At 52.5% G+C, this 17,390-nt stretch overlaps 1 protein-coding gene across 6 annotated transcripts in view; it reads left to right on the top strand.

Annotated features, from left to right (window-relative positions):
- The window catches only part of ABLIM3 (actin binding LIM protein family member 3), an 89,622-nt gene extending 73,792 nt beyond the window's left edge, over nucleotides 1-15,830 (top strand). For 2 of the 6 annotated variants that reach the window (XM_030329755.1, XM_030329734.1), the window contains 11 exons: nucleotides 11-109; nucleotides 1,440-1,487; nucleotides 2,037-2,171; nucleotides 3,677-3,741; nucleotides 4,869-5,016; nucleotides 6,286-6,315; nucleotides 6,898-6,956; nucleotides 7,570-7,630; nucleotides 8,354-8,361; nucleotides 8,901-8,981; nucleotides 13,666-15,830. In XM_030329755.1, the coding sequence (XP_030185615.1) occupies nucleotides 11-109; nucleotides 1,440-1,487; nucleotides 2,037-2,171; nucleotides 3,677-3,741; nucleotides 4,869-5,016; nucleotides 6,286-6,315; nucleotides 6,898-6,956; nucleotides 7,570-7,630; nucleotides 8,354-8,361; nucleotides 8,901-8,981; nucleotides 13,666-13,779 (848 nt within the window). In that variant the 3' untranslated portion in view covers nucleotides 13,780-15,830. The remainder of the gene's footprint in view (nucleotides 1-10; nucleotides 110-1,439; nucleotides 1,488-2,036; nucleotides 2,172-3,676; nucleotides 3,742-4,868; nucleotides 5,017-6,285; nucleotides 6,316-6,897; nucleotides 6,957-7,569; nucleotides 7,631-8,353; nucleotides 8,362-8,900; nucleotides 8,982-13,665) is intronic. The other 4 variants (XM_030329761.2, XM_030329742.1, XM_030329747.1 and 1 more) reach the window with 2 other exon arrangements.
- Nucleotides 15,831-17,390: the final 1,560 nt, after the last annotated feature.

Here is a 17,390-nt window from a genome sequence, read left to right as displayed (position 1 = left end):
CGTGCTCCAGGGCCCGAGAGTGGCCGGAGCTCTCCATACCATAGCCAGTTAGATGTGAGGTCCTCCACTCCGACCTCTTACCAGGCTCCCAAGCACTTTCACATCCCAGGTAGGCTGCCAGCCCGGAATTCCCAGCACGGGTGCATGCTCCATGGGGACGCCGGGCGCCCTGCACCGGCAGCGAAGAGAAGCCGGTTCCTGGGGACCCTCCCTAACCAGCTACCCACACTAACCCACCCTGCAGTCCCGACTCGCCCATGGGCTTTGGGCCACCCACTTGACAGAGCCAGCCTTGATCAAGACCACCACGAAGCAGCCGGAGAAGTGCCTCGAGTGTCTGAGGGGCGTGCCGGGACCCGGCAGTAACCATGCTGGAAGTCCTGGGCTTTGGCATCAAAACTCTTAGGATTGAATCCTGATTCCACCACTTAGAAGCCTGTGAGCTGGGACCAGTTACTTAGCTTTCCTGAGCCTCTGTTGTTTTCTCTATACAGCCAGGCACTGTTCTGGGCCCTGAGGTTGCAAATGTGCTCAAACCAGCCCAGGTCCTGCCTTCATGGTGTTTATATGTGGAAAGAAATTTAGTAAAAGAGTAAACGAGTAAAAGGGTAATTTCAGGTAGATGATACGTGCAGTAAACATAATAAACAGGGCACCGCAGTAGAGTGACTGGGGTGGGGAAAGATGAGAAGGAGCCAGCCGTTGAAGATCTCAGGGAAAAAGTCCCGCGCAGAGGGCAGGGCAAGTGCAAAGGCCCTGAAACACTGAACTGGCAGCAGGCCAGCGTGCCTGGAAGTGGTGAGCGGCGAGGGGAGTGATAGGAGATAAAGCGGAAGGCAGGGGTTCGGTGACCTTGTAGGTCTGACTTAGGGTCTTGCCCAGAGTTCAGCAGAGCCGGGCCTCAACCCTGTCTCCCAACTCTGAGCTCAGGTGTTTACTCCCCACTCGCTTTTCCCCAGGAGCTCATCCTGCTGTTTCATCTGTACCTTTCTCCACTGCCCGGGAAAGGTCCCATCCTGTCTGTTTTTGAGCGAGTGGGAGGGCGATCGTGCTGAAGCATTCTGGGCACTTGTGCGTGGAATGAGGCGTGGCCGCAGGGTGGAGGCAGGGGGCACCTTCCTGCATGGGGTCCTGCTGAGCACGCGCCGCCTCCTGCCTGCATGCCCACCACTCGAGCCCGCGTCCCTTCTTCCGCACCATTAGAATCCATCCATTCCTCTCCCCTCCCTCACCTTTCTTAGAACCTCCTGGGTTGAGGTTGGAAACTGAGTTTTGAAAGAGGACGTCCACCGGGGAAAGGTGGTGCACCCTTGGGAAAGACGCTGTCTTTCGTTCTCAGATCAGCTGACCAACTGCTGTCTCCTTTCCTCCGCTCTCCGTCTTTCTCTCTTTCTCTGTCTCTCCTCTCCCCATTGGTCCCTTCTGGGTCGGCCTGGCAGCTGGAGAAAGTAACATCTACCGGAAACCCCCGATCTACAAACGGCATGGTACGGTCCGTCGGGCGGAGAGGGCGTGGCCAGGCAAGGGGCGGGGCCATTCACCATCTGTGCAGATGGTCTGCCGGGGCCACGTGGAGGGACGCACGAAGGGCTGCAGTTCTGTCCTTCTTGGCTATCCCCCAATCACTTGAGGTGATACTGGGGGGGAGTTTGGTGTCATTTCAAAAGAGCAAGGAAGCTCTCGTGTCCCCTAAATGTTTTACCACCTACTTTCCAACCCCACCACCCTGCTGTCTGGTGTCCTAAATTCCATGGCCAGAGCAACCCTTCTCAAATGCGTCTGGTCCCCTTCTGGTCTACTTGTTGTGTGGTCTTCAGTAAGACCCTTGCCCTCTTTGGTGTTCAGATTCCCAACTGTAACATGAGGGGGCTTGGCCTGCGGGCTCTTCCAGCTCTGATGCTCCATGTCCTAGACCCTGGCGTCAGAGTGACCTCCCTCCCCAAGGCTGGAGCCTGGCCGAGGCAGGAAGAGAGTATGTAGTACACTGTTCCAGGACACTCTGCCTCCCTGAAGCTCTCTCCTTGGGTCCTTTGCAGGCGATTTGTCAACAGCAACCAAAAGCAAAACAAGTGAAGACATCAGCCAGGCCTCCAAGTATAGTCCAGCCTACTCACCAGACCCCTACTATGCTGCAGAGTCTGAGTACTGGACCTACCATGGGTCCCCCAAAGGTAACGCGCCCCACAGAGGAGCCTGGACCAGAGCCCTGTCACCTGTGCCAGGGACACAGCGGGGCTAGGACGGTTGCCCACTCCTTCACACAATTGTTCATTTATTCATTCGGCAAATGTATGAATGTATGTATGTATTGAAGGCCAGCCCTGGGCCCTAGTGAGTCACCGGGGAGCAAAATAGACCAGGTTCTTGCCTTTATGGAGGAGACATAGGTCCCCGCTGGAGAGGGAAGTGATGTACGGGAGGTGATACACGGAGGTAGAGGAGCTAGTGGGAGGGGCCGTGCAGTCCAGTCTAGAACGTGATGGAACCTTCTCAAAGCAGATAGTCAGCTGCCACAGGAAGAGTGGGGAGGAGGTAAGCCAGCAGGGTATAGAAGGACATCTGCAAAGACCCCAGGTGGGAGGGCGGGTTCCACTGGAGGAAAGGAAAGGCTGTCAGCTTAACCTGGAGCCAGAGAGGGCGGGAAGCAGTTGCGGGCTGAGGGACCACATCCCATGGGGCCTGGTGCATTGAGGTAAGGATGTGGGTCTTTATCCTAAACAGTAAGAAACCATTGAGAGTGACAGGATCAGATGTGTGTGTGTTTAAGAGACCACTTTGGCTGTGGGTTGGAAAATGGTTCGGAAGATAGAAAAGGGAGTTTACCCTGGCAGGGGGTCCTGATGGCGCCATCCCACCCGGTCAGACATCTCCACCTGGGGAGATGGGTCCCCACCCATGAAGCATGGGGGCACATTGTCATCAAGCTCCATTTTGATTCAGTGCGTACCTTTACTGACTGAATGTCCATTCTGAGCAAAGCTTCATGGGAGCTCGGAGATGGGCCCTGCCTTGCCCTCAAAAAATTCTCCATTTGGGAAAGGAGATAAGACACAAGCAACTACATCCTAAAGCAGACAGCGATCTTCGAGAGCTACGTGTTTTGGGGAGGCATGGGGGGGGGAGGCAGAGGGATCTTAGACCATTGCAACCACAAAAGAATAAACCCAAAAAGAGGGAAAAAAACCTCCAAATGGCTTAAGCCAAAGCAAAGATTTTCTGGGTCATGAGAGTGAAAGTTTTTGAGGCACAGCTGGATCCAGAGGTGAATGGCCGTCATTGGGGCTGGTCCTGTTCCCGGGGTGGCTCCGTTCTCAGGCCGGGTCTGCCCTTATCATATGGCAGGATGAACTCCAGCAGGTCTAGGCTCTCCCAGGCCTATCCTTGGCAGAAAGAGGGCTTCTCTCTCCCGCCAGCAGCAAGAAAAGTCCCAATGTTGAGGCTCATTGGCTGTGTTTGGGCAGTTGGCTTCACCTGCCCTTCATGGCCAAGAATGGGAAGGGCTGCTGGGCCTTCCCATACAGGAGACCCACACTCCATCGGGGTCACTCAGCTGGAAAGTGGCGGACTGAAAGGAAACCCCTCACCTGTCGAGGCTCTGTGTCCCTCTGGGCCCTCTGCCGGGGGCAGGCTGAGTGGGGAACACACGCGGGAGCTGATCCTAGCTGTCTTTTGTCAGTGCCCCGAGCCAGAAGGTTCTCATCTGGAGGAGAGGAAGACGACTTTGACCGCAGCATGCACAAGGTGAGCAGGCTACCCCCTGGGTGAGATGCCTAGGTGGTATGTTACTGAGGATTTTTTCATTTGACAGGGACAGAAACCGAATTCAAACTCACTTATGGTAAAGAAAAGAGACATACAGCCTTGCATAACCAAAAAAGTCAAACAGTAGGGGGAGTTTCCGGTATGACTAGATCCGGCCGCTCAACTAATTGCCATAGGAAGGTTGTCTCTCCCTTCTCTTGTGCTGGCTCACGTCTGCGCTGCCCCGGTGCTCAGGCAGGTTATTCTCACGCGCCGCCAGTGGGAATGGAAAGGGGTGCAGCCACCAGGGAAAGGCTGGCAATTGCGTTCCTGGGTAATTTACCCAGAAGAATGGGAACCTGGGACTCGAACAAGCGCACGTGTATGGATCCTCCTAGCCGCACTTTGCACGATAGCCAAAAGGTGGACGCCACCCACACGTCCATCATTGCCCAAATGGATAAGCAAGACGCGGTGTACCCGTCCAATGGGATGTTACTCAGACCCAAAAAGGAATGACGTAATGATACAGGCCACCATGTGGATGAACCTCGAAAACCGTATGTTTAGTGAAAGAAGCCAGTCACAAAAGCCCACACGTTGGATGATCCCGTTTCTAGGAGATGTCCAGAACAGGTCGATGCACAGAGACAGAACGCAGACTCGTGAATACCAGGGCCCAGGAGGAGAGGGAAGCAGGGACAGGGTCTTTTTGGGGGGTGATAAACAATGTTCGGAACTAGATAAAGGTGGTTAATTGTGTGTTATGTGAATGTCGCCTCTATAACAATTTTTTAAAAAAGACACGGGTGCCAGTGACAAGAGTCCCAAGGAAGGCCCTCGCTGGCCCAGCTAGAGCCATCTGCCCACGTGCCGTTGGCCAGGCCCACTTCCAGTGCCCTCCACCGGAGACCCCTCCCCATCCCCAGACCACGGCACTGCTTGTGGGAGGGGGACGAAGTCCCAAATGAAGCTGCGGGGTTGTGAGGAGGGGTTGCGGGGTTTGGGGAAGGCAAAAATGACAGAGGTTCACCAGAATCCAGTCACCCACCCTTCTCCCCAAGCCTGCTCCGGCTCAGTGTTCTTTGCCTCCTTCTGACTCCGTCTCACCCCTCCCCCACACCCAGCTCCAGAGTGGAATTGGCCGGCTGATTCTGAAGGAGGAGATGAAGGCCCGGTCCAGCTCCTACGCGGATCCCTGGACCCCACCCCGGAGCTCCACCAGCAGCCGGGAGGCCCTGCACACAGCTGGCTATGACATGTCCCTCAATGGCTGTAAGCACCGCCCTGGAAGTCTGTGGGGGTGGGGGCACTTCCTTCCAACTCCCTGAATGAATCTTAAACTCCTTATGGCCTTGCCTGGGTCTAGAATACACACTTGGTGAGGTGCTGTCTGGGGCACTAAGTAAGACCATGCTCTGCCCTGAGCGGGCATTTGTTTCTCTGGGGCGTCTGAAGCTGTGACTTTCGGTCAGACTCAGCGCAAAGAGAAATGTCTCCTAATAGCCCGAATGGCTCAACGATACAAGTGACTGCCTCTTGAGGTAGTAAGCCTCCCATCACAGGAAGAAAACAAGAAGAACCTTGGAGCAGGCACTTTGCCCAGAGATCCTCTCATTGTAAATTCCTCCCTGTTCCTGGACACACACATGCTTCCCTCCCTCCCTTACCCCTGTGGGAGTCAGTCTTGCTGGGAAATCCTATCTCCACTCAATACTTAATGGATAATCCCCTATGCCCGCCACTCGTAAATACATTATCACTCTTGGTCCTCACAAAGACTGGCAATGTCGAGGGATTATTATCACCCACTTTATAGATGAGAGACCTGAGCTTACTGCTTGCCCAAGGCCACTCACAAGCCTGTAAGTGACAGAGCCAAGTGGGGTCGGACCCAAGTCAGAGTGACTCCAAGGCCGTAAGCTGTTCCCTCTTTTCCCTGCTGCACCTCGACTTTAGGCGAGATTGAGATGGCGGTGGTGGTGAAGGTGATAAAGTCAGTTTTACTTGGTGCTTTGTATGGTGACACGCACCGGGCTAATACCTTATGGAATCATTGTATATCATTTATTGTTCACAGTAACCCCATACGGGAGACACTATCCCTCCCTGTTTTACGATGAGAAAACCAAAGCATGATTAAGTAACTTGTAGCAATTAGGTATCGGCCAGTGGCAGAGCCAGGATAAATCGATGTGCCTGTTTCCCTGTTTGACTACCAAGGGGCAGTGTTTTCAGCCTCTGGCTCTGGGTTCTGTGCAGTGCGCCAGAGTCGCTCAAAACGCAGTTCCGTCCAGTGGCCTCTGTGCAGCAAATGTCACAGAGCACCCGCTTTGCACCGGGTGCTGGGCGGGGGAGGGGGCATGCGGGGCAGGTGTAGCGACTGAAAACTGACCAGTGGGAAGAGAGGTGGCGAAGGAGGCCCCTCCTCCCCACCAGCCAGGGTAGCCCAGGAATGGGAGCCATGTCTGTTTGTCCCCATGAACCTTCCACCATGTCCGTCTGCCCCCACGAACACGGCTTTCTGGCTTTTCTTTCTTGCAGCCCCTCGGTCCCACTACCTGGCTGACAGCGGTATGTTCTGCCTGCCCTCCCTTCAGCCTGTCGTGTCTTGTGAGAGCCAGAGCTGGAGGCGGGTCCCCCGGCGCCGTGATGTCCCAACACGATCCCAAACTCAAATAGCCCACCCCACCGTGTTTGTCAGATGTAGGCCTCGGTTTTTGGTTCTGGAACCAAAGTTGCCGTGCCCAGTAGCCCCCAGAGAGAAAGGAAGAGCACGCGTCTCTTCTACCCACACGAGAGCCTGCCTGTCTGGGCTCTGAGCCCAACTCCAAATCCAGGGCCTGCGTCCAGAGCCACCGGTGGCCAGGACGCAGGGGTTCGTCACGGGAGGTTCGTACACGCGGGAGGTGTGTGCAGGGTGAGGCCAGAAGACTGTGCACGTGTGCTTCAGGTGGCCCTGGAATTCTGCCAGGGGGAGGCATCCCTGAGTCAGCGGCCAGTCTGCAGAGCAGGGGGAGGAGCCAGTGGCCCCTTTCCTTCCCACTTCCCACGGGGCTGGGGGACAGTATTGGCCATTAGCAGAGGCCAGATAGCCTCAAGGAGAGGGACCCCTGGCTTGGGGCTCCTGGTAATTGTTTGGCTGTTTCTTTTCAGACCCCCTCATCTCCAAATCTGCCTCCCTGCCTGCCTACCGAAGAAATGGGCTACACAGGGTAAGAGAGGCCGTACTGAGACATTGCCCCCAAGATGTTAACAATTACGGAGCCTAGACATTGAGTCACGGAACAGATATTTATGGAAAGCTTTTTACATACGTCGGGTACTCCTCTGGGTGCTTGGAATACATCAGTGACCCCTGCTCGTTGGAGCTTACATCCTTGTAGAGAGAAACAGAAAGCAAGTAGTAAATAGTATGCAAGTCAAACTATATAGACTGTAGAAGGTAGTGAGTGCTATGGCGGGAAAGGGTGGGGAGGGAAACAGTGAGCTGGATGAGGGGGATTGGGAGCTTGGGGAGGGAGGGCGGCAATTTGCAATTTTAAATAGAATTGCCAGGACAGATTTCATAGGAAGAGCGGTATTTGAGCAGTGAAAGAAGGCAGGGAATGTAGTTCACCAAGAAATGAATATTTATAGGGTGCCTAACTACGTGCTGCGCCTAGGCACCAGGGATGTGCCAGTGAGGTGGGTCCCCGTGACTTAAGACTGGGGCTTCTCTGAGGCCATGTCCCATCAGCCCCAGGCCATTTTCTGGAGGTGGGTAATGGCCCCAGGGAGGCAGCAGTGAGCTCGCTCAGGCCAGCCCTCGCTCTATCTCCCCTGCAGACACCCAGCGCAGACCTCTTCCACTATGACAGCATGAATGCCGTCAACTGGGGCATGCGAGGTGAGTGCCACCCCGTCCTGGGACCGACAGCAGCTTTGGACGCACTGCTCGTAACTGTGTCTTCACCTTCTGCAAAGGATCACTACAGATTCTGGCCCTACGCTGGGCTCTGTCCAAACCCCGAGTTCCCACACTCCCTTTCCCTTCCCACTCCCTCCCTCTTCCCCTCCTCTTCCCTCCTCCTCTCAAGTCCCTGGCCCTTGGGTGATCTCCAGGCCATCTGTCCCATCTGGGTTCCCAGAGCCATTGCAGAATGCCGTCGTCCCAGTACTGCTCGGCTAGACTTGCCTGCCAGCCCCGGGGGGGAGGGAAACTCTCGGAGCCAAATGCACATTGTTCCCAGCGAACATTCCATGAGCTTCATGCTCTCTGCCAGCGATGCTCTCCCGCCAGCCTCCAGCAATTCCTACAAGCGGGCTCAGGCAGGTGGACGAGGCTGCACCAAAACCCGGGAGGATTCCTCTGGAAGATAGGTGGTCTTGCCCATGTGTTTCACAATCTCCTCTTATTTCTGTTCTAATTATCTCAAAAGTCACTTCTCGTCGAAAACCCTATCTCTGGATCAGCCCAACCCCCATCCCTAACCAATCCTTTACGTTTATACCAGCCTTGATTTGGGCTGAATTCAACAAGGACAGGGTCTCTCAGACAGAGGCCAGTGTAGTGGTGCAAAGCAAAAACCAATGTATTTCCATTTTGTGTGTGTCTCTTTTCTCTCTACAGAGTACAAGGTAAAGGAGATGCGTTGACCCTGGGGGTCTCTGGGACCCTGGGAGCCGCTCCATTGGGGGCCAGCAGGAGGATGACCGCACTATCTATGCAGGGAAGGGAACATCGAATAAATGACCTCAAGGGGCCTCTTGAGACCGGCATATCCGGTCCCTCCCTGGCCAGCTTTCCCCGAATCCTACCCTGTGTCTTTTGCCCGCTGAAATCAGACAGTTCCTTGTGGGCCTCGGAGACTTTCTGGAGGCTTGCCAATCACGAGACCTGAGACGTTTACAATTAGGAGGCCTTGTGCCAACTTATGTCAAACACCACCAAGCTTATTCTTAGCAGTATTAGGGGATTCAGGTTTTGCCTTTGGGGAGAAGGTGCCTTGAGGCCGTCAGGCAACTCCAAGAACAGACCCAGCCCTTCCTCCAGACTTTAACCACTGGCCCTTTCTGGGGAGAGGAGGGAGCCCAGACACAACATGCGGCTGAAGGGATAAGCCTACCACCTTCACCTGACCTGGAACCCCACCCCCCACCCTGTCCTTTCTCCTTAGATCTACCCTTATGAACTTCTGCTGGTGACCACAAGAGGAAGAAATCGACTGCCCAAGGATGTGGACCGGACGCGTTTAGAGGTAAGTATAGAAAACTGAGCAGGCGCCTTTGGGTTTAAAGGGATTCCAGAAGTTGCCTGATCTAACGCAGCTCGAGAGGGCAGGCGGAAAATGAAAAGCTTTAAGGTCGCACAGGCTTGTTGAAAACGCAGGGATGCCAGCCTGGTTCCTTGAGCCCAGGTCGAAACGCTCTGTGCTGCCTTCCCAATCCGATGAGCATCTGTGGTGCAGAACTTCAGCACGTCTCCCGCTGATGCTTCTGTCGACTTAAGACAAGAGCTAGATTTGGTCCCTGCTCTCAGGGGCCTGCTGACTGGTTGCTAAGAAGAAACACAGCACTGGTTTTCTGCAGGATGGTACAGAAAACCGGTGCTCTGGGTGGGGAGCATGGGGGAGTCAGCGCTGTGTAGAAGGCAAAAGCATAAGGTGGTCTCACGTCAGACTCCCGGTGCAGCCCTTGCCCTGCCATCATCCGTCAGCAAGACAGCTTGGCCAAGTGACAGCCTCTCCAAACCTTAGTTTTCTCCTCTGTGGAGTGGGACAATCATGGTGCTCCCCGCAAGGTGCCAGCGGAAGTAAGTGAGACACTATACACAGAGCCCTTGGCACAGAGTCTGGCAGTGACCTGGGCGGACCGACTTTGAAGGCGCAGGTTGGATGGGTGGAGAGGGGGGAGGGAGCATCATGAACAGCGGAACAGCATAAACAAAGCACAGAGGCCGGCCCGAATGTGGCATCGGACTTTCCAGCAGTCTCCTCCACTTGGCTTGGCGTTCCAGTCCCTGGGCCCCGATCCAGGAGCATACTGCCCTTTTCCACTGTGCCTCTCCCTGCCTCTCGCTCTCCTAGAATGCCCTTCCCATCTTGCCAGCCTCCTGACTCCTCAGGGCCCCCCATAGTGATGATGCCCATGTCCAGAGCCCCCCAGACCTTCCCAGGATGTGTCCCTCACCCCTCCCCCAGCCCCCCCCCCAGCCCTGTGTCCAGAGTGCAGATCAAGCAGCTCTTCCCCTCTCTCGTATCAGAGCAACGAACTATCTGTTTCCTCTGCCTGACAGAGGCAGTCAGTCCTCTACCATGGGGCTCGGACCAGGGGAAGTACTGGAAAATGTTTGTGGAATTGAATGCTTCTAAGAAAGGAGGTTCAACAGCCCTTGGGATGAGCATATCAACCGCCCTTCAACTGACTGCCAAGGTTTCGCCCAGAATAAAGGTTTGGGACAGAGGGAGGGGAATGTGAGTAGGCCAGGAAGTTTTGTGAGTCCTTCCAACTCCAGCGTGCTGGGCTAGCAGCCTAGCAATGTGATTATCCCCACTTTTACGAGGGCCTCCTTTACTGTAGCAGTGAGTGGCTGCTGGTGCTGAAGGGGACAGCTCCCACAGCAGCTCAGTGGAGCCAGCATTCAGGGATAGAAATGAGGTTCGGGAACCTGGTTCATCCTGGAGGACCAATTGCCCTCGTACATCCTCCAGGATACCCAGAAGCTCTGATCAAGGAAGCTCACCCTGCCCTAAGAATCAGCCAGGGAGCTTCTTAAAAACAACTATACCACGCCCCAGCCTAGACCAATTCGATCGCAATCTGGGGAAGGAGCTCAGGCATCAGAGAGGCTTCCAGGGATGTCTAACATGGAGCCCGAGCTGAGACCACGGGGCTACAAACACTGCCCGAGTCCCCTCCGGACTGAAGAGCTCCTCAAGGAGCTCAGAGTGCAGGTTGTCATTCCCCCCCAAAAAAACTTACTGAAAGTCTATTATATAGGCCAGGTCCTGTTCTCAGGGCTTGCAGTATACCAGTGAACAAAACAGGGACCCCTGCCCCCTTGGAGCTGGTGTTCTCGCATGAGGAGACAGACACTAAATGACACAAATAATAAATAAATGGTCTGGAACGTGAGAAACTAACTGGGCTGAGGGAAGAAGTGAAAGGACAGTGGAGAATTGGGGTTTAGAGGGAGAGGTAAGTTGCAGTGTTAAATAGGGTGGTCAGAGTGATCTCGCTGCAAATGTGACATCTGACTAAAGACCTGAGATAGGTGAACCATTTAGGTAGCCACACTTCTATGAGGAGGAAGAGCATCCTTGGCGGAGGGAACAGCCACTGCCAAGGCCCTATCACAGGTGAGGAAAGCAGGTGGTGAGTGTGGCTGGGTCACATGAGCACAGGGAAGAGGATGAGGCAGAAATGAAATCAAATGAAATGAGGACCAGACCCGCCCACTATGTGACAGACACATGAAGGGATTGTTGCAGGAGTGAGGCTGACCAGCAGTTGGGTCCTTCCCGTGTGCGGACCTCTGTCCATGACCTGTGCTTTCTCATTCCCCTTACTGTATCCAGGAGGTGGGCGCTAGGATGCTCCCACTTTCCAGAAGAGGAAATCAAGGCTCAGTGGGGGGACGTAACTTGTCCAAGGTCACGCAGTCATGTCTGCCTGGCTCCAAAGCCTATGCCCTTAACCTTCATGCTTTAAAGTCTGTGGAGAATGTCACAGGGACAGGGCTGGCATTAGGTGCTCTGAGAACTGGCAAAAAAAAAAAAAAAGAAAGGGGGCAGCAGCTGGTCCTTCACAGAGGGGGAGCGGGAGAGCCTCAGTCTCCTCCAGCATGTTCTCAAGTTGAGTCTGCCGTTCCTTTACATGGAAACTCATAAAAAAGATTTGGGGGCACAGCAGAGAAGATGAACTAGGGAATCAACCATAGCCATCACTCTCCACAAGAACAACAACAACAACAAAACAGATGGAGGTTAAATTACAGTTCCCTTAAGTGTTTACTGTGGAAGGAACTGAGAAGAGAAATCCCTCACATCCACATCATTTCTCAGCACTGACTTGAGTGTGGGTGGGACAACTATGGACAAGTCAACAGCATGGACAAAAGAAAGCACTGTCTGGCCCCACAGAGACTGAAGGGACCTAAGAACCACATGTGATCTGTGGATGCCGTTGGCCCCTTTGTTCAAAGAGACAAACTACAACAAGAAGACATTGTTGAGACAGTTAGGGGCATTTTCTAATGGACAGGTATTAGGTGATTGTGAGGAAGTACTGTGAACTGTTTTTAGGAAAGAAGATGTCCGGTAGGCTTTGAGATGTTTTGAGATCTCTAGGGGAGATACGTGTTGCAGCACATAGGAATGAACTGATACAGTGTCTAAGATGTGCTTTAAATACTTCAGAAAAAAAAAAAGATGAAGCAAACCTAACAAACCCTTGATAACTGTTGAATCTGGCTGATGGGCATAGATGTACGCATTTTGTGATTTCCTCCCTTTTGAGTATTTTTGAAATTTTTCCATAATAGAAAGGATTACTTATGAATTTGTGATGGGGTTGCCCAAGGGGGCAACATCATGCACGGTGTTTGGAATCAGAAAGCCTAGCCTTCGGTCTCCGCTCTGCTGCTTACCCCGGCCTCCCTCCCACCTGCCCTCCCTCCCTTTCGGCCGAGTTAGTAATTTTCACTGTTTGACTTTTGGTTTTCTCATCTTTCAACTGGATAGAAATAATTTCTGTTTTTCAGAGTTGTTGGAAGGATTCAGTGAGAAAAATGGGGGCGATCATGCAGTGATGCGTATTGAGCATAACAGAAATGCAATGCAAGGGGTTGCTGGGGTTGTTAAATATTGTTACATATTGAAACATCAGCTCAGAGTCACCAGCAACCGATATTATCTATCAAAAATATCAAAATTACCTTTGCCTCAAGATCTGGAAATGTGGCCAAAGTATTAGTTCACATAGGCGGGGAATTGGCTAATTACCGCGTGGCTGTATACAGAATTCTCGGTGAATCTCTCCTTCAGTCTTCAGTTAGCTAACATCATGGCGACCGACAGGGCATCTCAGTGATTCCAGTAAGTTTTCAGGCAGGATATGTGCCAGATATTTCTCCCTTCAAACATAATGTTAAATTTTATTTTGAAAAAGTTCAGGCCTCCAGAAAAGTTGCAAGAAGAGTAAAATGAACATCCTTCTACCTTTCACCTAAATGCAGGAATTGTTAACATGTTGCCACATTTCAGGTGCCATATATTTCTAACTCTGAAAGCTTTTGACAACGTATCGACTTTCCAGGCTGCTTGGAAGGGCGAGAGGTCGGGGAGGCAGAAAGGAGGGGGGAAACCGGCTAAGGAATGCAGAACCATGTTTCATTATGTGACCTATTTCTTTTCATATAAGACAGATACGAAAGGACAATTCGGTGGGTGGAGAAATAGGAACAGCAGTTTTTTTTCATTAACTGGCCTGAGGGACAGCCTTCCGGGTCGTCTGTAAAAATATTAATAAGAGGAAGTGCACCCTAAAGTCTTGGATATGCCCCCCTTTTACTCCCAAAGGAAGGAGGAATAGCGTTCATCCATACACCCCCTGGGGCACAGAATGCAGGCAGCAGGATGCGGGCGGGTGGGGTCAGCCACGAAGCATGGAGAGGAGGCACTTAGGTGAAGTATAGAATCCCCACTGAGTCTTGGGCAGGGGGGGCCTCTCCCGACCAGCTACAGAAGCCCCTCTGAGGAAGCATTCATGCACACGGTCTGCCATTTGACATCTACGCGGCCCACACCCCTGTGGGTCACACACTGCGCCAAGCACAGCACGCCCAGAGGATACGCACAGGGTCCGCTTCTGCCTGCACCTGCCCCCAGCCTCCACCTCACATCCTCAAGCGTTCCCTCTCTGTCCCCTCCCACCTTATTTCAGCGCCACCTGTCCCAGGAGGAGTTCTACCAGGTCTTCGGCATGACCATCTCTGAGTTTGACCGGCTGGCCCTCTGGAAGAGGAATGAACTGAAGAAGCAAGCCCGGCTGTTCTAGGCAGAGGCTCTATAAATATATATGCATTTATATAAAGATATATGTAAAATCTCTATACTGAAGCTCGGTATAATCCTCTCTTGTGTAATGGGACACACTGCCTGCCATGAGACTTGCTTTTCTGTACTGTCAGGCAAGCCCACGTCATCGAGATATTTTTATGCTCCTTACTCTCTCTTTTCTAAGTGCTCTGGGGTTTGGGAAGGGATTTGAGGGGACTCCCATCCTTTTGCTGGGGATCCTTTTTATACTGAAACATCTGTCCCTAACCTGAGTCCCCCAAGGTCCAACTCTCTTTCCTAAGGAGGTGCCTGAAGAAGTCTCTCTTCTCTCTGCTTCTCGGCTCTTGCCCCAGTCTCCAGGGTGGATGCTGACCATGGAGTTTTCACACCTTATTGGCCCCAGAGGGGCCCTCCCATGGGAGGAGCCACAGCGATCTCCCTAAGTCCCTGAGCGCCTTTGAGAGCCCGTGCAGAATTTTCTCCACCTCTCCAATTAAGAGTTCGGTGCTCTCTGGGGGTGATGCGCTTAGCAGTGTGGGCCTCGGATCTACTCGATACAGCAGCATACAGAAGTGGATAGGGCCTTGGCCTCTCTGCAGCTCCTCAGTCCTCCTCCTTCTGTCCTTGATCCTAACCTCTCCCTTATCCAAGTCTCACGGTAGGGGAAGAAAAGGCACTTCCCTTCCCTCCGCCACTTGCAACTGGCCCCTTTGCCTGGCCCTGACGCGGAGACGAGGGAAGACACGGGAGCTGGAAGCAGGAGCCAGAGCAGGGCACCTGTTAGAATTGGAGCTGCAGGACCTCTTGGGACCCTCCTCTCACCCCCACTGTTCCCAGCGCCTCCTGACCCTTCCCCCCTTTGGAAGAGAGGCCCAGTACTGCAGCCTGTATTCTTTGGCCTTACTACAATCAATGTGCCTGACAACTCAACACACCACAGGGCTAATGTTCCCATCATAGCTCCAACAGTACAACTAGACAGACAACCTCTAATACCCCTCTAAACATCGGACAGGCCATGTCCCAGAGAGAGCTTCCTGGTCTACCCCTGCTGGTCCCTAGGCTAAAAGGGCAACCAAACCAGCCCCCCACCAGTCATCGGCTCCCACTGCAAGGTTGGCCATGTCTCATTGGGGAAACCTTTGGAAGAGTGGCTGCTTATAGAACTCCAGAATGAAGCATTGGCCAACACTGCTCATGATCACCCTGGATTTCCCCAGTGGCTGCCTTCCCTGCCCCCTCGCCTTCCTGAACAAGAGTAAAAGCTTAACTTTAGCTTCTCTCCTCTCCTCCCTTCCCCAAACCTTTGACCCCAAGTTGGTGATGTTTGGTGGGTCTGTTCCTTCTTGGAGATGCCTTGATTTAGATCACTCTGAGGTCATGGAGGAAAGACAAAGAAGTGAGAATAACCATTATCACTGTCAAGAGGCTGGTGATGTGACATGGCAAATATAGAACTGACTTCAGTCCAGCAAACCCTCACTGAGCACCTGCTGATGCTGAGCACCTGCTGTATACAGAGCACGGAATAAGGGAAGGAGATGGGAACACCAAGATGAGCAACATGGGATCTGGGCCGGGGTGGGGGGCATGCCTACTAACAATGGGTGTCGTCAGGCATGAACTCAAACGTGACGGTTGTAAGGCGGGAAGTGATGGGAGATGGCACGAGAGCATGTTTGTAAGATTCCTGAAAAGGTAGATGCAGTTGGTGGAGACCAAGGAACGCTTTCTGGAAGAGATCGCATTTGAGCAAAGTTCAGGAAGGATCTTTGTAAACTGAGAAGAGACTATGACTTGAAAGGGTGATGGGATGAGGGGCCAAAAAGAGGTCTAACGTACTCTCATTTAAAACATCAACCCTCTCTGCAATTCTCTTTTTGGCCAGTGTATTTCAACTGTCCTGACCCTTTAGAAATGTCCCCAGCCAGACACAATCATTGAAACTGCCTCATTATCACTGGTTGAGAACTTGGCGAGATTGAAGGGCTTTTGTTATTGTTGTTGGGTTTTTCTGTTTCCCATAAAAGCACATAATTTCAACCCAGACCTGTGTCCTTCTGTTGTTTCCAGTGTGAGTGGAAATGTGTGATATGGGAAGAGACCGATCGTGCACGTGTTCCAAAATAAAAGAGTCTAGAGAGCAGCTCTCCCTTGGCCTCAGTTTCTCCTTCTGTACACTAAAATTTGACAACGTAAGCATCACCCAGATTGTTTCCTGCAGAACGTGGGGTCCTGCAAAATGGTACAAGATGTTCCAACAAATACAGGTCTGTGATCCAAAAAATAACGATAATGACAATAGTTCGTTAGTAAGTACCGACAGTGTGCCAGTCTCGATGCCTCATATATGCCTCATGTCATGTCAGTCAGCCTCTGTCACAACCCAGGAGGGAGGAAATAATAATTATTTCCATCTCACAGATGAGGAAGCAGCTTTCAAGAGGACACATGATTACCGTGATGGAGCCAGGAGCCAAGTCCAGCCTTTTGGGGCTTAGACCAGCTTAGCCGCGCTTAGCAGTCAGGATGTTTTCTGCCACAAGTAAGGAGCGCCTTCTGAAGAGTGACTTAATGACAGTGCATATTGCCCTGCACGGCAGGAAATCAGTTCAGCAGTCTGACGATGCCGTCAGGGGCCCAGGTTCTTTTCACCTGTCCTTTCCACCATCCTCGGTACAGTGGCTTTTGTCCCCAGATGTGACCCCTCATGTTTACAAAAGGCTGCTGTGGCTCCAGGCATCGTGTCTTCATATGACCACATCAAAAAACAGGAAAGAAATTTCTCTTTATGTGTCTCTTTTGATCAGAAAGCTATCCCAGAAGTCCTCAGGAGACTTCTCAGGTCCCATTGGCAGGACTAAGGAACAGGTCCATGGCCTTGCTGCACAGAAGGCTGGGAAGTCATGTATTGGGCCTTTTGAGACTCGATAGTGGGTGGCAGGCGCTGTGCCGAGAAAGAAGAGAGATGGGGGAGACAAGGAAGGGCCTCTAGGCGAGTGAATCACGGTGTCCCTGCCACAGCCACTGTCCCTCGCCTTAGGGACTCAGAAGGCACATTGCCAAAAGTCCCTCAGAGCCCTGCAGTACCTTTGTTTAATCCAGCGTGTCATGAGCTAATTTGACATAACTCTGTTTAAGAAATGTTAGGCTCACTGCTATTTCCACTATATTTCCTATTCCTGTCCTAAGGGAAACACTTCTTTCATGTTTGACATCTCTCAAGATGAGATGTGGCTTCAAAGTATCTCCTTTCCTGACCTCTCATCCTATGATTCTTCTAAGTATCGTGCCCACCACAGCCCCTTCAGACAGGTGGCTCAAATGTGCAAAAGGACGCTGAAGAATGCCCCTTTGCTCCCCGCCTACACACACGCCCAGCAAATGCTTACTGAGCGTCTGCTGGGAGGCAAGAGCACTTAAGACTCACCAGTGTGTAAGGCAGCGTGGACTGTCATATAGCTCTGGTCTAGAGGAGGGGACAGACTGTACATAAGTAACAGAGACAGACGGCACACAGAGATAGCTACTGCACAACAAGTAGAATACTGGAGAGAGAGGCAGAGAGGAACTCACTTCACGGACTCGCTGAAGGATGAAAACGAAGGA

The sequence above is a fragment of the Lynx canadensis genome, chromosome A1, assembly GCF_007474595.2.
Source record: "Lynx canadensis isolate LIC74 chromosome A1, mLynCan4.pri.v2, whole genome shotgun sequence".
Classification (NCBI taxonomy): Eukaryota; Metazoa; Chordata; class Mammalia; order Carnivora; family Felidae; genus Lynx; species Lynx canadensis.
Note: the sequence above shows the minus strand (reverse complement) of the source record. Positions and strands in the feature narration are given on the sequence as shown.